The sequence below is a fragment of the Rhinolophus hipposideros genome (genome assembly GCF_964194185.1).
Source record: "Rhinolophus hipposideros genome assembly, chromosome: 9".
Classification (NCBI taxonomy): domain Eukaryota; kingdom Metazoa; phylum Chordata; class Mammalia; order Chiroptera; family Rhinolophidae; genus Rhinolophus; species Rhinolophus hipposideros.
Genome location: NC_138055.1, coordinates 88,953,325 through 88,977,921, shown reverse-complemented (window position 1 = coordinate 88,977,921; position 24,597 = coordinate 88,953,325). Strand labels below are relative to the sequence as shown.

The 24,597-nt window shown below is 47.5% G+C and overlaps 1 protein-coding gene across 3 annotated transcripts in view; it reads left to right on the top strand.

The window, feature by feature from the left end:
• SLC6A13 (solute carrier family 6 member 13) overlaps positions 1 to 23,260 on the top strand; it is a 40,222-nt gene extending 16,962 nt beyond the window's left edge. For 2 of the 3 annotated variants that reach the window (XM_081059156.1, XM_081059157.1), the window contains exons 4-16: positions 2,495 to 2,629; positions 4,782 to 4,922; positions 7,781 to 7,865; positions 8,517 to 8,649; positions 9,516 to 9,650; positions 15,824 to 15,927; positions 16,829 to 16,953; positions 18,534 to 18,646; positions 18,977 to 19,114; positions 20,732 to 20,834; positions 21,307 to 21,407; positions 22,366 to 22,536; positions 22,804 to 23,260. In XM_081059156.1, the coding sequence (XP_080915282.1) occupies positions 2,495 to 2,629; positions 4,782 to 4,922; positions 7,781 to 7,865; positions 8,517 to 8,649; positions 9,516 to 9,650; positions 15,824 to 15,927; positions 16,829 to 16,953; positions 18,534 to 18,646; positions 18,977 to 19,114; positions 20,732 to 20,834; positions 21,307 to 21,407; positions 22,366 to 22,536; positions 22,804 to 22,926 (1,607 nt within the window). In that variant the 3' untranslated portion in view covers positions 22,927 to 23,260. The remainder of the gene's footprint in view (positions 1 to 2,494; positions 2,630 to 4,781; positions 4,923 to 7,780; positions 7,866 to 8,516; positions 8,650 to 9,515; positions 9,651 to 15,823; positions 15,928 to 16,828; positions 16,954 to 18,533; positions 18,647 to 18,976; positions 19,115 to 20,731; positions 20,835 to 21,306; positions 21,408 to 22,365; positions 22,537 to 22,803) is intronic. The other variant, XM_081059158.1, reaches the window with a different exon arrangement.
• Positions 23,261 to 24,597: the final 1,337 nt, after the last annotated feature.

The window sequence follows — 24,597 nt, the reverse complement described above, 5'->3', positions numbered from 1 at the left end:
CATTTCTTTTAAGCAGCATATAGCTAAATCTTGCTAGTTTTTTTTTTTTTTAAACCAATCTGACAATCTTTACTTTTTATTTGGGATATTTAGACTACTTAAATTTAATGCAGTTATCCATATGGTTAAGTTTAAATGTATCATTTTACTATTTGTTTTCTATTTGTCCTATCAGTCCTTGTTTCCCTTTTTTCTCTCGTCAGCCTTATTATTATTATTATTATTAATTAAACGTTTTTTGTATTATTCCACTGTCGGCTTTCTTCCTTGTTGATGTATTAGCCATAACTCTTTGCTGTTACTTTAGTGATTGTGTTAGGTTTTGTAGTATGCATCTTTAACTTATCACAGTTTACCTTCAAGTGATATTATGCCACTTTACATATAAAACCTCACAATAATACACCTCCATTTCTCTCCTGCTGACCCCTCCCTGTGCTCTTGGTGTTACACACTTTATTTTTTCATGTTATAAACTCCACATTACATTGTTACTATTTTTGTTTAACCAGTCAATTATCTTTTAAAGAGATTTGAATAAGAAAAGTTCTTATGTGTTTACCTATGTATATAGTTATCATTTCTAATGCTCATCATTCCTTTGTATAGATTCATATTTCTCTCTGGCATCATTTCCCACTGCCTGAAGGACTTTCTTTAACATTTCTTGTAGTGCAGTTCTGTTGGTGGTGGATTCTTTTAGGTTTTGCATGTCTTAAGAAGCATTTGTTTCAATTTCATTTTTGAACAGTGTATTTATTGGGTATAGAATTCTACCTTGACAGCTTTTTCCCTTTAGTACTTTAACAAACGTGCTTCCTCATCTCCTTGCATTGTTTTCAATGATAAATTTAATGTCATCCTTGTCTTTGTTCCTCTGTACATATGTGTCTTTTTTCCCCTTTGATTCCTTTTGAGATTTCCTCTTAAAAACTCTTAATCACTGGTTTAAATAATTTGATTATGATGTCCGTTGTTCCAGTTTTTTCAAGTTTCTTATTTGGGAGCTCATTTTGCTTCTTGGATCTGTGGATTTATGGTTTTCACAAAATTTGGAAAAGTTTCAGCCATTATTTCTTCAAAACATTTTTTGACCCTTCTCCCTCTTTTGTCTCCTCAGGGACTCCAAGTACAAGTCTATTAGGCTGCTTCAAGTCTTTTTTGAAACGTCTTTCAAAAAAAAAGCTCTCTGATGTCTTTTTTTTTCTTTTTAATTCTCTTTTCTCTGTGTTTTATTTTGGATAATTTCTACTTCTGTGGTTCAAGTTCATTAATCTTTTCTTCTGCTATGTCTGATCTGCCATCAATCCCACCCAGTGTATTTTTTCATTTCACACATTGTGTTTCTTTTATTTCTGGAAGTTTGATTTGGATCTTTTCAATATCTTTCATGTCTCTGTCTAACTTTTTGAACATATGAAATGCAAATACAATAACTGTTTTAATGTTCTCACCTGCTTATTCTAACATCTATGTAAGTTATGGGTTGGCTTCAATTGGTTGATTTATCTATTCATCGTGAGTAATATTTTCCTGCTTGTTTGTTTTCCTGGTAATTTTTGATTGGCTATTTTTGCCTTATTTGTTGCTGAGTATTTTTGTATTTCTATAAATATTCTTGGGCTCTTTTCTGGGACCAGTGAAGTTATTTGATTCTATTGGATTTTGCTTTTAAGATTTGTTAGGCAGAACCAGAGTTATGTTCAATCTAGGGTTAATTATTCCCTTCTACTGAGGATATGCCTTCTCTTCCCAATGCCCTTGAATCCTGAGATTATCTGAGTGAGCACCATAATCTCAATCTTTTGAATGTTTTTATTTCCTTTCACCTTGCTTAGTTTCCTCACACATAGGTGCTGACCAGTACTCAATTGAAAGCTAGAAGGGGACCCCCTGCAGATATTTGAATCTCTCTCTCTGTTCTGCTCTCTCCTCTCTGGTACTCTGTGAACTGTTTTGTCCACTTTGCCAGCAGATAAAGGTCTATGGTGGAGAAAATGCCAATATTTCTAGCATCACTAGACTTCTCTCATCCAATGATTGTGAACACAGAAGCAAAAGGGATTACTAAAAGGAAATACGATTTTAACCGCTAGAAGTTTCTAACACTCAGACCAATCACTTCCTTGAAAAGAATTATAGTCTGTGTGCTGTGTTAATGCTCCTGAATGTCCATTATTCAATGAGCTCCTTATTATTGCCACAAGTTATGTTTTATTTAGGCAATGATTGATGTCCAATGGGGAGCAAATCTTGGTAGATATAGATTGAAACTTCAGAGTGAAAAAGGGGACTGGTTAGATTGCAGGTAAGTTGGTGACTCTTGATCTCTGCTATAGTTCCAGACTTCTGGACAGAAGTCCCCTGCAGTTTTTCATGTCCCCCCCCTCCCCCGGGATTCTGATGGGCAGTACGGGGTGATAATGGGAAAAGATGAATGTGGACCACGAGGAGGATAGTGCCAGCTAATGGACAGCCTATTTCCCACCCACAGGTGCCTTTTTCATCCCCTACCTCATCTTCCTTTTTACCTGTGGCATTCCTGTCTTCCTCTTGGAGACAGCACTGGGCCAGTACACCAGCCAGGGAGGCGTCACAGCCTGGAGGAAGATCTGCCCTATCTTTGAGGGTGAGTAGCTGTGTGTCTGATTCCAAGGTATCTGCACTTAGGGTTATAAACCTTACTTGGAATGACTAGACTGTTTAGCAGTAGTGCTAATTGAGACAAGACTCTATGCCTTTATATTCAACTCTCCATGTTTAGGGACCCAATACTGAGCTAATCACCCAGTCCATGTGAGAATGGGGAAGACAGGGATGAGGATGGGGCAGAGGCTTTAAGTTAAATAAGTGGAGTGCAAAGCTATTTTAGCTATACATTTTAAAAACATAACAATGATTTTGTGTTTTTGAAAATATTTAATCAATTAGAAGACATTTTAAGAGAGATTTTAAATGAGAAAAATATCATTAATAATTCTACCATTCTGACACAATAGCTATTTAAAATTAGGTGTTTTATTTTCATATTTTTCTCTATGTAGAATTTTCTGAAGTTTCTATTTTGAAATAATTATGTATTCACAGAAAGTTGTAAACACAGGTCATGTGTATCTGTCCCCCAGTTTCCCCCAATGGTAACATCTTACAAAACTATAGAATAATATCACAGCCTAGAAATTGACATTGCTATCCAGATCTTATTTAGATTTCACCAGTTGTCCTTGAACTCATTTGTGTCTGCATAGTTCTGTGTCATTTTATCACTTTGTGTATGTAGATTTGCGTAACCGCCGCCCCAATTAAGATACAGAACCGCCCCATCACCACAAAGGTCTGTCATGCTACTCCGCTACAGTCATGTCACGCCACCCTCTCCATCCCTAACCTCAAGCAACCCCTGGTTTGTGCTGTACCTCAGTAATTTTGTTATTTTGAGAATGTTGTATAGATGGAAGCATATGCTATATAACCTTTTGAAATTGGCTTTTTCACTCAGCGTGATGCTCTTGAGAGTCATCCAGCTGGCTTGTTCTTGTATCAATAGTTCCTTCCTTTTTATTGCTGAGTAGCAGTCCACGATATGGATATATCACAATTCATTTAACCATTTACCCATCGAACAACGTTTGGATTGTTTCCAGTTTTAAGGGTTTTATTTCATTCTTTCTCTAGAGTTTACATATCTACTAATAGGGAATATGCACAATTTATATCTCTGTTTTTCAGTTAGTGTTATTTTCCATTTTCTATGTAATCACTTAATGATTATATTAACTTCTATCAAGTAGATATATCATAAATTACTTAACAGTTGTTTGTTTTAAGCTTTTTCTTATTTTCAATTACTTATAAAATGCTTACATTCTGCTATTATGTATATTTCTTAAGATAATTCCCCTTTTTTGGAATTATTTCTTTGGCATAAACTTCCAGGATGGATCAAATGGATGAGCAAGTTGATGTCTCTTGATTTGGCTTACTAAGTTGTCCTGTGGAAGTATTACACTGACTTTCAGTGTCACGAGACAGCTCACTAGACATCTTTCCTTCCTGAGCTATGTGTGGTTCCCAAATTTGTCTGCATATTGGTACCCCCTGGGGAACCGTCAAAACATCCTAAAGTCTGTACTCCACCCTCAGAGATTGTGATTTAATTGGTCCGGAGTCTGGTCTGGCTCTGGAATTTTTAAACTATCCCCAGTTAATTCTAATATGTAGACAAGTTTAAAAATCATTGAGTTATATCATTGGTGCAAATCTTCACTAGGGCTGTAGATGCAGAAAGGTACCTCATTGTTGTCTGATTTTGCACACCTGCAATTATGAGGGAGGATCTATTTGTATTTTTCTCCTATGTGAATTATCTGTTCCTGCTGTTAACATATGTTTATATGTTTCAGAAATATATCAGACTAATTCCAGGGACATTAACTATTGGAATCTCAGAGCTAGTCTCACACATTTTAAAATAACTTTGAGTCAGTAAACTTTCAGAACCTGATAAAGTTCTGAAAGTGCACAGTGCGCAGGAAGCCTGGAGAAGGCAGCGGGAGGCAGGGAGAAAAGTCCCCTCCTCCCTATGTGGGCAGGGCTGTGGGAGCAGGAAGCACGCTCCTGCTGCTGGGAAGGGAGAGGAGGGAGCCAGGAACCTAGGTCCCAGCCCTTCTTGTTTCAGGACACTGGGAGTGGCACGTGAACGCTCTCCTAAGCAGGGGCGGGTGGTGTATGAGAAATCTGTGCACTGTCGCCAGTCCCGTTCGGCCCCTTTCCCTCTCCAGGCATCGGCTATGCCTCGGAGATGATCGTCATCCTTCTCAACATTTACTACATCGTTGTCCTGGCCTGGGCCCTCTTCTACCTCTTCAGCAGCTTCACCATCGACCTTCCCTGGGGAAGCTGCCGCAATGAGTGGAATACAGGTAAGGTCACCTCCAGAGTCCATTTCCTCCTCCTGCTCTGCCATCACCCGGGAGTGGGATTGTCTCAGCGTCGCAGACAACCCAATTCTAACCACAACGTAGGGACTCACTAGAAATCTGCCGAGTAGGTCATGGAGATCTTACCTCAAAGATAAGAGAGCGATTTCACCAGCATCACAGGCCAAATATCAAAGAATTAAAAAAAACATATTCAATTACTGTATTATGAATTCATGTATTATGCAAATAGAGCTGACTGTTTATGTCGTTTAGCTATTTATTTCTATTTGAATCATGGTTAGTTATACGTATATATTGTTTCTTCACTATTTGGTTCCTGACGTCTTCTCTCTGATACTATGTTAGGTTTTTCCAACTCATAATTCATCTGGATTTCACCAGGGAATGAGCTGTTTTGTATGTCATCAATATAATTTATAATTGCAATTGATTTTCCCTTGTGCCTGTAAGACTACAAGAGCAAGAGAACTAGTGAGTCCAATGAGTTGAAAGTAACAAAAAATTAACATTACCTAGGGTAGTTCTCTCCAAAAGAACTTTCTGTGATGACGTACTATCTGCAATGTGGCCCACATGTGGTTATCGAGCACCTGAAATGTGGCTAGTGAGTGTGAAGAACTGACTGTTTAAATTTTTATTTAATTTGAATTAATTTACGTGGGAAGAGCCCCACATGGCTAATGGCCCCCTTTGGGCAGCGGAGGTGGGGAGCACACTGGACATGTCCTGTTTGGGTCCTCAGCATTCCATCTTGCTCTCTTTGGCCAGAGAGCTCCCAGGGCCTGTCGATGAGGCCGCACCTGTGCTATGATTAATTTTTCTTGTTTAGCTAAGTTGCTCAGTTCTGAACTGGAGTTTGCATCTTTTCCTTGCCAGGGAGGCACATTTCTGCAGTAGTTAGCATGGTATGCAACGCCCCTCTGGCCCTCAAACTTTATGCTCCCTTTCTAGGCATTCCCTGGCTGATGTCTGCCACAAGCTCTAGTCCACCATTTTTCAAGTGAAAAGTCAAATCTTAGAGGTACTTCCCCTGACACCCCAATATGCATTAGGTTCTTCTCAAATGTGTCTAGCAGTACTGCACTGGGCCCTGGTCCTGCTGTGGCTCTTGCCCCACTTTCTGTCTCTTTGTTGTCTGGTTTTCTCACAGGCCAGCAAGATCTCGAAGGCAGAAAAGATGTCTTTATCTCGATAGCCTTTATGCCTAGCCCAGGGCTGGCTACATCACAAGAACTAAAAAATATTTGTTGAATGAAGCAAGTTTAAAAAATCTGTTCTATTCTAATGTTTTATTTATATGATGTATTTTTTCGTCCCTCCCTCCCTATCTCCCTTCCACCTTCCTTCACTCTTTCTCTTCCTCCCTCCCTCTCTCGCTTCCTTCCTTCCTTCCTTCCTTCCTTCCTTCCTTCCTTCCTTCCTTCCTTCCTTCCTTCCTTTCTTCCCTCCTTCCCTCCCTCCCTTCCTTCCTTCCTTCCTTCCTTCCTTCCTTCCTTCCTTCCTTCCTTCCTTCCTTCCTTCCTTCCTTCTTTCCTTCCTTCCTTCCATCTATATGCACTGAAATCACCCTTGACAACTAGCTATTCAGGTGATGATTTTATCCAGACCTCAGTGGAGTTCCTGTTATAAAACTGTGAATTTTGGGTGGCCTAGGGCTTTTGCTTCAGGGCATTGTTAGGCCTATCTGCCTTTAGGTTGATTGGGGGTGGGTGTCTCTGAGAAAATTCTGAGGCAAACTCAATACCCAAGTCTTTTGTTTCTTGACATTTGAGACATTTCTCCTAGTGAGTCTGGTTTTACTGCGAGCCTAACGTCTTGAATGGCATAGGACATCTTGTGCTGTCAAGATGAAACAACACTTTTCTGGATGTGCTAAAGCTTCAAGAAAAGTGACATGTCTAGTGAGATGAGTGCTGGATTGACATTCAATCATTCAACAGATATTACTGAGCTCTGACTATGTCGGGCTCTGTTCTAAGTACCAGAGATGTGGTAATGTATGAAAACGAAGGTTCCTGCCTGCATAACGTTGTCATTCTAGTGACAGGAGACAGACCATAAACCAAATAAATGAGTTATAGCTATCATGTTAGAAAAAGTGCTGTGGAGAAAACTAACACAGGGAGCAGGGATTGGGAGTTTTAGGGGTGTGGGTGTCATTTACATGGGTCATTAGGGAAGGCCTTACTGAGATGATGACACTTGAGTGGGACTCTGAAGAAGGCAGGGGTGAGCCATTGAGATAGCAGGGGGCCGGCATGAGGCATGAGGGACACCCAGTGAAAGACCCTGGGTGGCCAGTGCCTATAGCACCCAGAGAACAGCAAGGGGTCCATGGGGCTGGAGCAGGTGAGTGGGAACAGTGGGAGATGGAGCCAGAGGCGATGGCATAGATTGAATAAGGCCTTGGGGGTGATTATAGGGGTTCTGGCTCTTTTCTCTGAGTGGGGTAAAAAACCCTTGAATGGGGGCATGACATAAATTGTGGCATAAACTGTAATATCACTCTGACTGCTGTATGGAGATTTGACAGTCTTTGGTTGGATTTGACTCCATTTCAGTCACCTAGAAATATTTATATACTTTGAAGCAGACAGAAAGCATAGCCTCTTTCCTGATGCCATCGGATGGTGCTTTAATAAGAATATGTACCAAAGTAAAGGCGTGTGGGAGAGGGAGAGGCGGGTTTGTTGAGGTCAGTATGTGTTTGAGGATGTTTGTATAGACAACTTCAACCCAGTTCCTTCCAGATACCTCACTTCCATTCGCTTACAATTTCACCCCAGCTACTGGCTAATGATTTTCCTCTTGCTTCCCTCCCGTGGACCCCGGAGTAGAGCACTGTGTGGAGTTCCAGAGGACCAATGGCTCCCTGAACGTGACCTCTGAGAATGCCACCTCTCCTGTCCTCGAGTTCTGGGAGTAAGTGAAGCCCGTTCCCCACCCCACTGAGAGCTGTGTGCTTAAAAGAAGGGCGTAGGGATGGGTTCCTGCAGTGGTGACTCTCAGTGGATAGCTAGGGAACAATTTCCATTTCCTTCTTTGGTGGGCCTGTCACCTAAGTGGCCTTTTTTCTGTTGTGCCTGTATTTGTGGTTAATGCAGAACTGGTTTCAGAGACGAGAATGTTGCCACTCTCGTCAGGGGTGCCTGCCTTGCCTCCCCCCACGTGCCCCTCCCCATGTTAGTGTACATGTTTGTGGGTCCGCCTCCTAGCTCCCTTCCTCTCTTTAGCTGCACGTGCATTACCTCTTATCTTCTCCTCTCCCCAATACTGACATGCATCTAGGACATAATTCCTGATATCAAACCATCCTAAAACCCTGGCTGAGAAAATATGTGTCTGCACCTCCTTCTCCAGGTCACATTGGTACTCAGCCTCCCAGAGCAAACTTACCTGGGAACAGTTTATACTTGCCTCCCTTTGTATCTACCCCCATGTCTGGGTAAAGGACAGCCTCATGGATTCGGGTGACAAGAACTGACAAGCCTTTGGACAAGAGCCTGGAGACATAGCTCTGCTGCCCGAGACATGGCAGCAAAAGTGGGGCCTGGCTCAACCTTCTCTCCCCAGGAGGCGGGTCCTGAAGATCTCTGATGGCATCCAGCACCCGGGGGCGCTGCGCTGGGAGCTGGTCCTGTGCCTCCTGCTTGCCTGGGTCATCTGCTACTTCTGCATCTGGAAGGGGGTCAAGTCCACAGGCAAGGTCCGTGTGGGAGAGCACCTGGCCCTCCCATCCTAGTGCTCCCTGCCCTCACTGGGGGTTCAGTCACCCAAGAGGCCCCTAAGATGTAGCATAGTGAGGGATGGGAGGGAAGACCCTACAAAGATTTTATGTAGTGCTTTTCCTTGATTCTGTGCCTCTCCTGGATTGAATCCCATGTCCTTTTGGTATTTGGGGAGATTAAATGAAAGAGAGAGAGAGAAAGAAAGGCAGAAGGATACTTCCAGGGGAATTTGATCTTGGAATATACCACGTGTGTGTGCCCATTGCAAACTGAACACAGTTCATGGCTCCCTAGTTCACGTAATGTTCCTTTGGAAAAATAATTGCATTAAGACTTAGTCTCAGAATGATTCTCAACCCACCTGAGAATGTGGGGGACTCTTTGTCCTAGAGTGTGTGAGGTGTTAGAAGGGCGTTCTGAGTTCTGGACTCGTGCCCCGGAGGCCTCTGACAAGGCTTCTGCCCTAATCTGGCTGTCTGCACGAAGCTCATAAACTCTGGAGGAGAGAGATCATGTGCTACAGATCCTTTCATACCTGACCCCCTGTGCCATAATTCCAAACACGCTTGCTGGGAGAATGCCTAAGTTCATTCAGTCACTGAACAAATATTTATTGGGTATGTGTCGGGGAGGGGGGTGCTTTAAGCTGGAGCGGGAAGGGAGAGCAGAGGTGGTGGCTCATGGCAGAGGGGAGGTGGAACTGAACAGCTGCGGGGGGGGGCGGGAGGGGGGGGAAGGGTAGGAGCAGAAGAGCCCCGCCTGTCGCCTGTGCCTCACTGCTGGGTCTCCAGCCCCCGCCCTCCTAACTCAGCAGTTTCTTGTCCCTCATGTGCCTCTTCATCAGGTGGTGTACGTCACAGCCACATTCCCTTACCTCATGCTGCTGGTTCTTTTAATTCGAGGGGTGACACTGCCTGGGGCAGCCCAAGGAATTCAGTTTTACCTGTATCCAAACCTCACCCGTCTGTGGGATCCCCAGGTAAGAAGCCCCAGACAAGGCTGTCACATGGCTCTGAAGGTACCTGAGCTACGGCCCTTCCCTGTGCTCCAGGGAAGCGTCCCTGCTCCTGGCTCAATCCTAAGGCGTCCATGCTCTGTGGGGGCGGGGGGCAGAGGCATCTGTTAGTTGCTGTTTGTGGTCCCCCTCCTTGGTTTACAGCTGCCAGGAAAGCTGGGGGGCCCTGAGGCCCCAGTAATATTTCTTAGGGGCAGCAAGTATGTCACTAACGGTCTTTACTCACGGGCTGGACACATGTCTCCACATCTGCTCATCCCCGTTTTGCATTTTATTCCCTTGGAGATCTCATGTCACACCTCGCTTCCTCTCTCTTTCTTAAGCCTCCACTAGCCCCCTCTGGATCCTTCCCTGCGTCACATGGCCTATTCCTAGGCCCAGCTCCAATTGGACTGGTGTTGAGTTTCCTGTCAGTTGTCAAGAGGCCCCTGCTTCTTCCCTCCCCTCAGCCAGCTCCTTCGTGGCCCTGGCCCTCGAAGGGAGGAGGTGGTGCTGTTTGCTGACTGGAGGGGTTTGTAAAGCAGGGCTGGAAATAAGAAGCCATTGCCTCTGATGGGTTTCTTATCTTCTCCTGTTTGGCAGCCATTTTGAAAGCTGGCAAAGCCAGGAGGTATGGAGGGCCGGGGCCCCCAGAGCCCCTGAGATGTGTTACCCAGCTCTGTGCCCTGTCTCTGCCTCCTTGGAGAGCGTGTGTACAACGTAGGGATCTTCCCTTGGTGCTGGAGGAGGTTCTCAGTCTACACGACAGGGCTCTGAGGAGACACCCAGCACAGAAGAGATGAATAAGTGGCTGGCTCTTCAATCATTTATATAGAAAGGCACCAGCGCAGCTGCTGACATTGCTGCGCGGGAGCAAGAGAAAAGGGAGTGGCACTCACTGCCACAGTCCCTCTGAGGCCTGGGCTCAGTACACACAGAGGCAATGGCTCCCCCTTGTGCAGAATTTGGGGTGACCCAGAAGCTCACCCATTCTCAAGTCTCCCGTCCACCCTGACACAATTCTGAGTTCATCCATTCTGAGTTCTATAGGGAGCTGCCAGTGCGCCCCCAGTCAGAAACCTTCCCCTGGAGCCACATAGCCTCACGCCTGGACATTTCACAGTGACCTTCTGGTGGGGCCTGAGCTTATCCTTCCCTTCCCCCATTTTTTAGACATAACAGAGATACAGATTGCTGCTGTGTCATCTCTATGTGGGGCCCAAAGTCTGCATTCAGACTTTGGAGTCAAACTGTAGGGCCACAGCCATTGGAGCTAAAAGGGCTCCAGAGATCATCTAGTACAAACTCCTCATTGTACAGATGAGCAAACAAGGCCCAAGGTCACACAGCAAGTAAGTGGCAGTCCAAACCAAGTGTATTTTTATTTTGTTATCGTAAGCCTTTTGGCTTCTCTGGAACCAAAGGGTTGTAATGGAGACAGTAGGTAGTACGCAGGAGATTTTGGGGCAGTAGAGTTGAGGGAAGGCTTTGGAGGACAGGTACAGATTTTGGCTTGAATCTCCTATGCCAGAGAGAGCGACTGTGGTTCTGGAGCAGCAGAGACGTGAACCAGAGGTGTGAACCTCAGGTGTGGTTAAGCTATGACGAAGCCTGCCTTTATTTGGAGGTCAGGCTGGGAAGGAAGGGACATTTCAGGCCGGAAGACAGGCAGGTAGGCTGAGAGAGTAAAAGGAGAGAGAGTCCAGTTTTTCTGGAACTGATTCATGGCTTCTGTGGTCAATACCTTGTTTGCCCTGATGGGTGGCTTGCAGCTGACAACTGTTGAGTGCTTATTCTGTGCCTGGCATTAGAAGGCTTGCATGCTTACTTCAGCTGATCCTCACAGCAGGTCAGTGAGGTATCTCCATTTTATGGATAAGAAAGTTAAGGCCTAGAGAGCTTAAAGAATTTTCCATCCTTGCACCTGCACTTGGAATCCAAGTCTGAATGATGACAAATTCCACCTACTCTATGATGTCTTGTAGGCAAAGTGCTCATCCACTTATCTTTGTTTTTCTCATAGCTCATTTGTTCAGCAGAACTTTCTTGAGCATCTATTATGTGTCAGGCCTGTTCTAGGTATAGTGTAATATATATATCTTCCAACCAATATTATATAAGGAAGGTGGACCAGATAGCCTCTGAGAGTTAATAAAGCCATAATTCTCTGTGTGGGTTACTGAAGGGAATAAGACATCTTAATCTGCTCTCCAGGATACCATCCTTCCAACCCCAGTCAGCTGTAGGCTGTGCAGGGAGCATATGTCTTCCAAGTCCTCTGAGACCACAGGGAGGGAGAGATTTCAAGAGCCAGGTTTGGTCCTGAGCTTCCGAGCTGCCTTGTTAACCACCTGGCCTGGTCCCATGAAGTGAGGCCATTGTTGTCTGTGAGCAGACCAGCCCCTGCAGGGTGGGATACCCTGCCAGAACCCTAATTGAATGTAGCTTGCACTCCCCAGGAAGTGTGATAATTCCAGCTGGCAGTTGCCTGGCACTTGAGAAAGGTGCAAAATTCCTGCTAGCCAACACGAAGACCAAAGGCATCTCTGGCAAGCACTGCATGTGGGAGCGGGGAGCCAGGCAGAGACAATGCTGGGTTATGTGCTTTCCTCTTCTCCTTTTGCCAGGCTTGCTGTGTGCCACACAGGTTGCTGCCTCTGCTGGTATTCCCCAGGGCTTGTCTCTTTCCCATGGGTGACGGCACTGGAGACTCAGGACTGCACTGGTGCCATGTGTGCTTCAGCCCAGCGCTGGTTTCTTTCCTTCTGTCTGCTCTACTGCACTTTGGTAGATTGATAAGGGCAGGGCTGGGGGGGGAGGGTGTCCAAACAGCCTTTATTGAAACTTTTAAATCTCTATGCTAAGCTATTCTAACGCAGGGTTTGGGGAGGAGTTGAAACTGTTGATTAGAATGAGTCTTTTTATTCTGATATTGTACATTGAAGTCTGTGGAGGCCTCATCATCCCTGAAAGGTGAGCTGTTTATTTAAAATAACCCAACGACAAACAGCAGCACCAGCTGACAGTTGATCGTGTGCTTATTATTTGTCACACACCTTACTGAGTGCGTGGCACAGTTTAATCCTCCCACCAACCCTGGGAATTAGTTAGGTGTTAGCTTTATTTTACAGATAAAGAAACGGAAGCTTAGGAAACCTTACAAATGTGATTCAAACCACAAAACTAACATGTGTTGGAGGTGGGATGTGGGGAGCTTGGGTTTCATCACAAGTAGTCTTTTGGAGTCTGTTGTCTTAATCACTGTGATATTCATTTTCCCAAGAATATGAATTATTTGAGCGTTTGAAAGGCTGTTTTTTAAATTATCCCAGAAGGTGGGATAGGGAAGTAATATTTATTTTTGCGTTAGGAGTTTTACATACATTATTTTATTTATTTGTATTTTATTTGTATTTTATTATACCCATTTTCCTGATGAGAAAGGAAAGGTTCAGAGAGGTTAAGTGACTTGCATAAGATCACACAGCTAGTAATTAATAAAGTTAGTAATTGAAATCCAGTTCATTTTGACTCCAAAGCCCAGGCTTTTTCCATTACACACTATTTTCTTCCTAAAAATAGTAAATATAATAATCCTTGGGGTTGGACTCAAAGTTGAAAACATCTTTCCATGACTTTCTAGAGGTCTCGCTCTTTCTCTGTGGCCCCAGAGAACTCTTTTTTGCCTGCACTCCACCAAGCATTTTTCACACTTGTTTTTTTCTTGGTCAGTCTTCTGCCTTAGCCAGAGACACATTGGAGCTTTATTCTAGAAACCAGGTCTCCTGGCATGGGCAGGGAGTGGGTCGCCTGCGGTGGGAACAGAACAGCTTGCTCTGCTAGTTCCTTCAGTCCTTCTTCTGACCCCATTCCTTCCCCTCATCCCAGCAGGCTTGTCAGGCAGCAGCTGTGCAGAGAGCTGGGGCTTGCCAAGCTCTCAGGGAGGGGACTTTAGTCAAAGGCACCATATCTGACCCTTGCACTCGGACCTCTCAGCTCTCCTGCTGCACTTTTCTCTGTTCTCGTTAACCTCTCCTCACAACTCAGTCTTAGTCTGTCCCCCGTAGGGCAAGGTGAACTGCCAAGTCACAATTTGTCTTCCCAAGCCTGAGTTTACAAAACTTCATAACCACAGGATTTCCGCCCCCTGTCAGCATGTGGGCAGCCACAGAGGTCTCTAGGGCACTGGACAGTTTCCCGGGTAACGTGTGGGTCCGTGTGCACCCTGGGTACTGCGAGGCCCACGGAGCAAATCCTCTAGGCCTGGATGACCTATTTGGGAGAGATTGCCTGATCTCATGCCCACGTGAGCCCCCAGGCAGATAAGCCTCGCTCTCCAGCGCTGTGTCTCTGACCCGGGGTAAATCCGCTGCAAGCTCAGAGCCGTTTGTAACCTACTGAGTGAACAGGCACGAAATAGAACAGAGTGACTTTCAGACCAGAGGTCACTGAGTTTTCCTGAGATGACCATCCTTACAGTGGCTGGGGGGCAGAGTTTTAGAAGAAAAAAGGATTGTAACAACTTGAAGGAGTAAAGAGACCACCCAAGGCACTTCGTCAAATTTTGTGGCATCACACTGAATTTTGTAAGCACCCCTCTTCTAGTCTGTAGGCTCTTTTCATTCCTACCCTTTCCTTCTTTCACTTCTGAACTAAATCCTGATGCCCCTCTCCTTTCCCATTATATTTCCCCTCAAGGTAAAAAAGTCCTCAGGTGTTTCTGTCCTTCCGGCTCTTTCTCGCAAATGGGCCCCTTTGGCTCTGCCTCTGAGCCCTTTTCCCCGTAGCAGCTCCTGCCACACAACTCCTGCTCCTACCTTGGGGATGGGAGTCACAGGGCTCAGAAGGGACAGGAGGCTAGAGACATTCTCCCCTTTTCTTCACCCATCTTCCCCCGCTCTTTCCTAATTCCTGCATAAGTGGAAATATAACACGAGGAGTGAGTGCCCTGGGTGTGTCCCTGACGCCAGTCCTTGGGGACTGTCGGGTGGTGATTTCCACATCTGACTGTTCAGTAGGATCACCCAGGAAGCTCCGAAAATGATACAAATTTCTGGGTCCTCCTTTAGCCCTAGAGCTTTAGTGTCTCAGCTGGGGATGCTGACTGAGGAATTAATGAGATTGTGATGTAGTCAGGTCGCCACTATAACACGGAGTAAAATGGCACTGTGGTGGGGTGAGTGTGATGAGAGCAAGAGTAAGGCAGGTTGAGGTTGGTGGCTATGGCAAGGAGGCAGGGAGAGACACATGGGCACTGGGGAGCTTTGGGCAGAAAGAAACAGGCTTTGGCGTGTGGGGTGTTGGGAGCCTGATATTAATGAAAGGAAAATAGGGGCCTGTTGGAGGACTACTGGGGCAGAGCCGGGCAAAAGACAAGGAATGGGGGACACAGAGATGCTGGGACAGCCGCCTGGGATGCCTGCGTTCGTGGCTTGGTGCTCCCTTGTAGAGGCCCCAAGACCTCACCTCCTGCTGATCTGCAGGGTTGCAGTCCTGTTTGCCTTGACTTCTTTCTCTTTGGCATGTTATTCTAGCTGTTAAATCTAAATCATAACATGCTCAGGCGGGGGCAGCAGCTGAGATAATAACAGTAACAACCATACCCTGTGTGGAGCTGGAGAGCTCTTTCCCCCCCAAGGAGTACAAAGCCCTTTACAGATGCATTTCTGTTCATCCTCTTGACTTTTGGCGAGCTGAAGATTGTTCTTCCTGTTTTTCAGACAGCGGGTTTTGAGGCACAAGATGCCAAACTACATGCCCGTGATGGGTCTCATAGTAAGAACCCTGGACCCTAGAGATCCTGTCTCTGGGTTCCTTCCAATCTGGTCACACCACCAGGAGAGCTCAGAACAGGGGTTTGTTTCCATGATAAAAAAGGTGGTGCCAGGCCTAGTCCTAGCGCATGCTCCCACCCACCCACCCTCTTCCTCAAATGCCTAAAGTCTGTGCCGTCCTGGGTGTGCCCGAGAAATCCCATGTAGGGCCCCCCAAAGTAGAGCCCCTTGGGATAGCAGGTCGCAGGGGCTTCTGCACAGGCTGAGAGCAGGGTTCTCACCACCCCTCTGCAGTGCCTGGCCCAGCACGGGCCTGTGTGCTTCTGTGGAGCCCAGCTGCCCTGGCTTCCCTGGGTGCAGCTTTCTTCTCTTTTCCCTGTGTAGGTGTGGATGGACGCGGGCACCCAGATCTTCTTCTCCTTCGCCATCTGTCTAGGGTGCCTGACAGCCCTGGGCAGCTACAACAAGTACCACAACAACTGCTACAGGTGACGGGTAGTGGGGCCTGAGCCACAAACCTACATCTCTCTACTGTCCCTCCAGCCGTGCTGGATCACGGGTGGTGTGGAGGGTGCACCAGCTCATGGATTTGCCCACCCCCACCCTTCACCCTACTTTCCAATACTCTGGGGCTACCAGTGGCTTAAAGGAGCCAGCTGCAGCATGCGCAAAGGGATTGCTGCCAAACGGGTGGGGGTTGCGGTTGGCTGAGAAACTGCAGCGGGGCCCAGCCTGCGTCCTGGCTAATGTAGAAGGTAGTGGTCAGGACTGTGAGCAAGCCCGAGAAGTAGCCATGTCATGCAGTGGAGCCTCAGTCTTGCTTACTTTGTACATTCACCCCAGCAAACATGGACGCCTTACCTGTTTTCCTTCCCCCCTCCCCTTTCCATGTCCCCTCCCCATGGTTCCCTTGGCCTGTCTGGTTCGTATTAGAGCATTTGCGCCAATTTTAATATTCGCTAAAAATATATCATACATTTCAGAATCAGATTTAGGCGACTGACAATTATTTGTTGCTTGGGATTATCCAGGCCTATGTCCTTGATATTAGCATGCCACACTGAATCGTGTCCCAGTGGTGGTGTCCCAAAGGTGTGGTGCCAATATGGTGGGGAGGGGAGACTCTGTGGCAGTTTGTAATTTTTAGATTAATATTTTACTTTCTCAGAGCCTCATTTTTTAAGGACTACCTTGATTTATTCCAAGACTGAGCGAATGGAGTGGGGGGAGCAGAACTGTCCCTTGAAGGCTCATCTTAATTCTGCCAGGCAGCCCCCTCAGGCCTGACTGCCGTGAGGGGCAGGGCTCCCCTGGGGTTTCCACTGGCTCCCACCTGAGGCCCTGCAGCCCTTTCTGACCCACCTGTTTCCACCTCCCCACCCACTGCAGGGACTGCATCGCCCTCTGCTTCCTCAACAGCGGCACCAGCTTTGTGGCCGGGTTTGCCATCTTCTCCATCCTGGGCTTCATGTCCCAAGAGCAGGGGGTGCCCATCTCTGAAGTGGCAGAGTCAGGTGAGTGGTGGGGAGGCCCAAGGCTGTGGATTCTGTGAGCTTTGAACCTTCACCAACCAGTTCCAGAGGTGTTTCTATTGTCACCTTCACTGTGAGTGAGCTCTGGTCACCTTTCAGTGGCTGCATCCCAGGAAAGCCGGGGGAAGACTTAAAAACAAAGCTTCACAGGGTGAAGGGGGATACAGTGACCGTTTTTCTTCCTACCCCAACTTCTAGTTCCTTACCCTGGAGTCCCCCAGTGTTACTAGATTCGTGTTTATCCCTTCAGGAATAGTTTAAGCATAGATGAGAAAAAAATACACACCCATACGTACATGCACATTCACTCATACTACTATTTCTTTTAAAAAACCAATTGATAACGTACTAGCACTGTTCTACATCATGACTTGTTTTGTTCACTTTAAATGATGTCTCAGGGGTAAGTTTATATTGGCACATAGAGCGTCCTTCTTTGTTAAGTGAATGCTTTTCTACCATGCAGTCTTGTTGTTGCTGCTTTTAAATAAAATCAAGGACTAGTCCCCTCTCTGGGTGAGCTGTAAAGGTTTCTCTTGCTCTTCCCCTGTTCGGTGGACCACCCACTGCACTCTGTAACAAGACAGTTTTTATCATAGCATTCACAAGTGCTCCTGTTACACAGAGTGCCAAGCACTGGGCAGCTAACATCATTGACTCATTAAAAATGATAATATTTCACTTTTATTAAACACTTACTATATGCCAGGCACTCTGTGAAGCATTCTGCCTGTACCGTGCAATGGAAAACTGTGAGGCAGGTGCTAGTATCATCCGCATCTCACCAGTATGGGGAGTGGTCTTCAGGAGGTAAAGGAATGTCCAAGGTCAAAGGTCACAGGGTCACACCCTTTTTTTCAAAGGAAGTTTCCTACTGATGAACCCAGGCACCGGCTTGAGAATCTGTTCCTGCTATTTGAACTAGCTGAGAGGAACATTAATTTATTTTAGAGGTTGTATGTCAGTGGTATTCTGAAATTAATGCCAGCTCACTTGTAGGGTGACAGAAAAGGCTCCGGGTGCAGAGGTGGCAAACTGGTGGCCCCAGGCCCACTCTAGTCTGGAATGTATTTCCTGGGTAACCGTCTCCTCTATAGAAACAATGCAGCGATTGCTTTAGTTGATGGGGGCACGATGGTTCCAGATCTCATCAGGCCCTGTCACTCCCTCATTTTACTCTGGGTCAACTTTACAAATGTACATGGTCTGCCTGGCCCCTGAGGTCTTTTTGAGTTTGAAACCTCTGGTTTGGGGCAATAGATCTAGAGAGTGAGATGAGAGGATTTGGGGTAGAAATTACAGAAATGTGGGTGATACACCCCTTTCTGTTTTCAAAGCCCTTTATACCCACAGTCTCTAGGTTCTGTTTCTGCCAATGAAAATACAGGGGGTGGTGCCTTGGAAATTTGGGGACCAGGTAGAGGTGTGTCTGTCTTCTCCTGGGTGAGGACAGTGGGGGTGAGGTTTCCTCTGGCTCCTGTTGTGCCGTGGCGCCACGCTGGCATCACACATGGCCTGGGGACGGCCCGGCACTGTGCGTGTCCCTGTGCTTCCTGCTGCAGGCCCTGGCCTGGCTTTCATCGCCTATCCCCGGGCTGTGGTGATGCTGCCCTTCTCTCCTCTCTGGGCCTGCTGCTTCTTCTTCATGGTGGTGCTCCTGGGACTGGATAGCCAGGTATCAAGTGCTGGCCCCTCAGGGGCTGAGGCACGAGTGGGTGTGGCTGGGCACACACGAGTGGGAGGAGCAGTGGGCACGAGGTCCAGCTTACTGTCCCGCTGGACCTTAAAACAGCTGGGGACTGGGCAGGTGTCAGATGGGAATGCCCTTCCAGGGACCAAGAGGAGCTGTGAAGGTGGGTCCAGACCTAACCATGCAAGGACAGCCCTGGGAACTGGAGACAGGGCGGCTGACAGGGCTGACCCCACGGGCCATAAGCCAGCGCTAGTTGATGGAGCTTCTTCTGGGAGCTCTTTTTCCCTCCAATTCTTTTGCCCTCTCATCCAGTTTGTGTGCGTAGAGAGCCTGGTGACGGCACTGGTGGACATGTACCCCCGTGTGTTCCGCAAGAAGAACCGGAGAGAGGGCCTCATTCTTGGAGTGTCTGTCATCTCCTTCCTTGTTGGGCTGGTCATGCTCACAGAGGTGAGGGTCTGGGAGGCTTCCAGGTGGGGACCAGGTGAGGAGGAGGAGTAAAGGCGGACAAGTCCTGTACTGAAGGAGAAACAGGGTGCTGTGGTTTGAAGGCACTGGGACCTGCTCCTTTCCTAGCCATGGGAAGTACAAATAGATGACTCCCTCCTCTGGCCTCTGGGCATTGACCATTTGCTTCTGCAAGGGGTATTTTGGCTCCATGGTAAACTAAGAGGTATGGAAAGGATGGTTGGAAACTAAGAGGTATTGGAAAGTCTTGGGTTAGGAAAAACTGCCTCTCCAGCAAGATCCCACAATTTCCCAGGCAGTTGTACCAAGTTCCAGGGCTAAACTTCAAAGGGAGAAAGGGAGCCCTGGGGATGGGTACTAGTCTATGTGACATCTCAAAGGAGAAGGAAGGAGATGAAACTTGTCAGCTTGTTAATACCAATGGCAACCCATACCCTGATTTTTGCCAAAAAGTGCACATTATGTCTTGGACTTCTGGGTCAATTCTTAAATATTCTCAAGGACAATCTAACAATAAGAGATGTGATCATACAATATGGTGAATATTTAAATAAAAGATTTATTACAGTAAAAGACACATTGCCATTAATTCTCAAAATACTGCCCCTTGCTTTGAACACACTTTGTTCTTGCCATTGTTCTTGCCACTTTCTGAAGCAGTTCTGGAAGTCCTCTTTCATGTGTGTGTTTAGTTGTGCTATTGTGGCTGCCTCAATGTCCTGAATTGATTAGAAATGTTTACCTTTCATGGTCATTTTGACTTTGGGGAAGAGCCAGAAGTTGCACCAGAAGCGATGTGTGACACAGGGCATTGTCATGATGGAGGATGATTTACAGCACACTTTCAATCACACCTTCTCTCAACTGTAGCTTATACCTGATTAACTGCATCGAACAAGTTGAAACTTGTCACACTCTGTTACTAAGGTTCAGTGCGCCGCTTCCCGTATTAAAGATCTTTGCCTTTTCATTGGATGGCACTCGGCAGTAGCATTCACCGTGTTTTGTAATCACAACAGAAATGTTCCATGTCGCACATCGCTTCTGGTACTGCAATTTCTGTCAAATAAAAACATTACGGTGTGTCCTTATCCACCGGATCTGGCACTGTGCAACTTCTGGCTCTTCCCCCAAAGTCAAAATGACGATGAAAGGTAAACATTTCGATTCTATTCAGGACATCAAGGCAGCCACGACAGCACAACTAAAGACACTCACGAAAGAGGACTTCCAGAACTGCTTCAGAAAGTGGCAAGAACAATGGGATAAGTGTGTTCGAAGTGAGGGGGAATGTTTTGAGGGGGATTAATGGCATTGTGTCTTTTACTGTAATAATTTTTAAATTTTAAACATTCACCGTATTTTTTGATCACACCCATAGTTATCTACTTCATCCACCCAAAAACAATAGCAAAAAGTAATCATTGCCTCATGTCGGCCTTGTGCCTTACAGTTTACAAACTAACTTCTCTTTTAATGTCTGTCTCTGTGATCTCACTAACTGTTCTGTGCCTTAAGAATGAGAGGTTGGCAGGCATAGGAGTATATCTGTCTGTGTCCTCCAGATAAAGTTCTGTTTTTTTATCTCCTCCTGGGCAGGGCGGTATGTACGTGTTCCAGCTCTTTGACTACTACGCAGCCAGTGGCATGTGCCTTCTGTTTGTGGCCATCTTTGAATCCCTCTGTGTGGCTTGGGTCTATGGTGAGTGACTCTCCCTAACTCCAGTACTCACCTCCACCCCAGGGCCCTTAGACAAGAGAGAAACATCCACTGCTCATACCCACCTTTTCGTGGGACTTCTCCCCTACCCAACCTCAAAAATCTCAAGAATCCTAAATTGCTACCATTGGAAAGACCCTCCAGAGTCTGCCTTGCCTACCCTCCTGGTTTTGGCTGTACCTAGACCACCCCATGTGGGTCCATATCCTGTCCTATTCAGACCTCTTCAGTCTGTAGCAGCCTGGTAATCAGAAAGTTATTGTCTTTGCTGCCCACGGCCATTCCTGCCTCCGGATCCCAGGGAAGAGTTGTCTCCCAGCAGAGATCTATGCAGACACCACGATATCTTCTATTCATTGGTCCTTGCCCATCCTGGTCTGTGTGGGCCCTATCCTGATGCTTTGGATGCTAAAGAATGTCCTTTCTCTCCCTTCCTTCCTTCTCTTCGTGGTAGGAGCCGGGCGCTTCTATGACAACATTGAAGATATGATTGGGTACAGGCCATGGCCTCTTATCAAATATTGTTGGCTCTTCCTCACACCAGCTGTGTGCACAGTAAGATAACCTTTAGGGAGGAAAGCCAGATGAAGGAATAGAGAGATGGTGGTGGCAGAAGGATAGGTAGGCTGTTAACCCTAGAAGGGAATTCTCCATGGGGATTGAAAATCATTTTGGATTTTCATTCATTCTGCTGTTGGATTCTAGAAAAAAGACAGCAAGATAGATTCTTCCTTTCCATTTCACAGAAGGATAAACTGAGGTCCAGAGGTATCCGACGGTTTGACCAGTACCAGTGTGAGTCTAATGCCATAGGCAGGACTGAAACCCAAGTGCATCGGGCTGCTTGTAATAATACTGATAACCACAGCAATAGTACTAGCAATAGATACAGAGCACTTACCTTGTGCTTTACACATTTTAACCCATTAAAGCCTCACAAGAACCCCACAAAGTAAGAATTACCATTATATTTATTTTACAGATGAAACTGAAGCCAAAGAGATTAAGCAATTTACCCAAGCTAGAAAGTGGCAGAGAGCTAGGATTCAAGCGCAGGCGACTTGTCGCCAGAATCTGAGCGTGTCCTGCTCTGTGCCGCTTCCTCTGGCTTCTCCATGAGTGCCAGCAGGTCCCCTGAGCACCCACTGTATGCAGGATGTAAGGGAGGCCTGACCCCTGCCCTTGAGGTACTCACAGCCCCACCTGATGGCACAGGAAACTTAAACAACGGAAAGCACCAGCAGGCACAAGGTCCTGTCCTAATTGGGGTCAATCGTGTATAGAGGTGCCCAGGCACGGGGCCCTGGCGGGACAGGGTAGGTGCCCAGGAAATATCGACTGGGGGTGTGTGGATGTGAAGCAGAATGTGGATGGAGATTGGAGGCTGATTGGCCCACAAGAGCCTGGAAGAAAATCCAGGCGTGGAGTGTGATGTCCGCCAGCTCCTCCAGGGGGCGCTGACGGCACTGGGCCCCTGCCCCCTAGCCCCTTTGTCTCCTGTTGTCACCCTCAGGCCACCTTCCTCTTCTCCCTGATCAAGTACACCCCGCTGACCTACAACAAGAAGTACACGTACCCCTGGTGGGGAGATGCCCTGGGCTGGCTCCTGGCTCTGTCCTCCATGGTCTGCATTCCTGCCTGGAGCTTCTACAAACTCAGCACCCTCAAGGGCTCCTTCAGAGAGGTAGGGAGCTAGTGGGGAGGAGGGCAGTCAGAGGGGCAAGAACCCCAGTGGATGACGGTAGATGGTGGCCTGCCAGCGTAGAAGATGGTGCACGGGGGGCGGTGAGCCTGGTGTGGGGCTCGGGGAGGAACAGAGTAAGTGTTTAGAACTCTCCGAAGGAGACTGGGGCTGGCAGGTATAGGGAGGCAGGCAGACATTGGTGATGAGGGAAGTTGGCAGACTTGCCCCCACTCCACCTCATGGCGGCCACCTGGACTCTCCTTGCAGAGAATTCGCCAGCTTGTATGCCCAGCTGAGGACCTGGCCCAACGGAACCGAGCAGTACCCTCTGCCCCTGCCACACCCAGGACGTCACTGCTCAGACTCACAGAACTAGAGTCTCACTGCTAGGGGGCAGGCCCTTGGTCAGTGCCTATGGGCCTGGCCTTGGGGACAGCTGCAGAAAGGGAGGACAGAAGCAGTCCCGCTGTGCTTTTATGTCCCCCACCTGGGGTAGATAAGACGAAGGGGATATTTTGGAATCTACCTTCTGAGCTGGGTGCTTCCCATCCTAACTTCCCTGCCCCAAGGGTGGCTAACCAGGTGTGAAATGCCAGTATCAAGAGCATGAACTTTGAGGCAGGCTGGGGAAGCGGGTGAGGGCTGGTGGGTGGGCTGCGAGGTCTGTTCGGCATCTGGGCCCTCTTACCCTTCATTCCATTAAACCCAAGTTCTTTCCACTGACTGCTGGCAGTTCTGCCTGGTTCCTGCCCTTCTGCCTGGCTGCCTTACGCCCTCATCACTTTCAAGTTGTGGATTTAGGACTTCCCTCCTGCCCGTCTCCTTCCCTCATTGAGTTCCTGTGAACCATGAGCAGAGAGCTTTGCTGTGGGGAGATGGGCCCAGCTGAGATGCTCCATCATCATACACTCAGTCACACCTCTCTCCGTGCTTCTCCTGGGGTCCCTTCCTGCTTCCTTCTCTCTGTGGAATAAGAAAGGCAATGGAGGAAAGAATGAAGGAGGGGACCTGAGCCGTAGCTAGGCGAAGGAAGAGGAGAGTGGTTGGGCTTTTGCTGCTCACGTTTCCCTTGGCCGTGTCCTCTCCTGACCCCGCCTGACAAACGTGTGTCTGCATGCGGCCGCCCAGGGCCTGGTACCAGGGTCATAAGAGAGGGACAGCAGGGACTTCATAGATCGGAGGTGGCAGGTACCAAAAGCCCTGACAGAGCAGGGCACTGTGCCTGTTCAGCCAGCAGAGGGACCCCACTGCCTCAGCACCACCTCGCTGCTCCGCTGAGAAGACAGATGCCGGAGGCAGCACTGCCAGACATGGCCACAAGGGGGTAGCAGCGCCGAGACCGCGGCTCGACTAACAGGGCCTGAGCTGTGAGATGAACTCGTGGGGTTAGGCTGCACAGAGAACCCAGGTGCAAAGCCTCGCCCGTCCTACCTCAGGGCCAGTGCACATGGCCTTGGCCCCGCAGCATGCCACAGGTGTGTCTCCGCAGCCCTACCTCTGATGGGTGTGTAGAGCTGGAGAACAGGTGTGTGTGTGTGTGTGTGTGTGTGTGGCCCAACACACACCACTGTGTTTCTCCCCGCACATACGGAGGCTTTGGTGCTGTCTGTGTCCCCACCTTTGTTCTGATGGCTCTTCCTCCAGTGCGGGGTCAGGGGAGCACCTGGGGCTCCTAAAGCAGGTGAAGGGTGCACAGCATCCGCTGGGGGGGGGGTTTCTTAGTATTTCTTTTTTTACAAGGCAGTTAGTGGGAAAATGCACTGGGATCTTTGCCAGACCTCAGGTTTGAATTTTTTGTTGTTGTTGGGAGAGTTTGTAAGAACTAGTGAAAGCAGGCCTGCTGTCTGTCGGCCTTGGCCGCTCCTTCCTGGATGGTGACTGTGTGGGCTTCCCCCACGTGTGCCAGGGGCAATCACAGTCCTGAGTTGGGAGAAATGAATCTGCTAGAGAAACTTGAGACACCACATACCTGGCAGCTGCATCCAACCATATTCTCAGAACACCGACTACGTGGTGCTGTGCTGTACTCAGGATACATAAGGAACAAAAATACACAGTTTC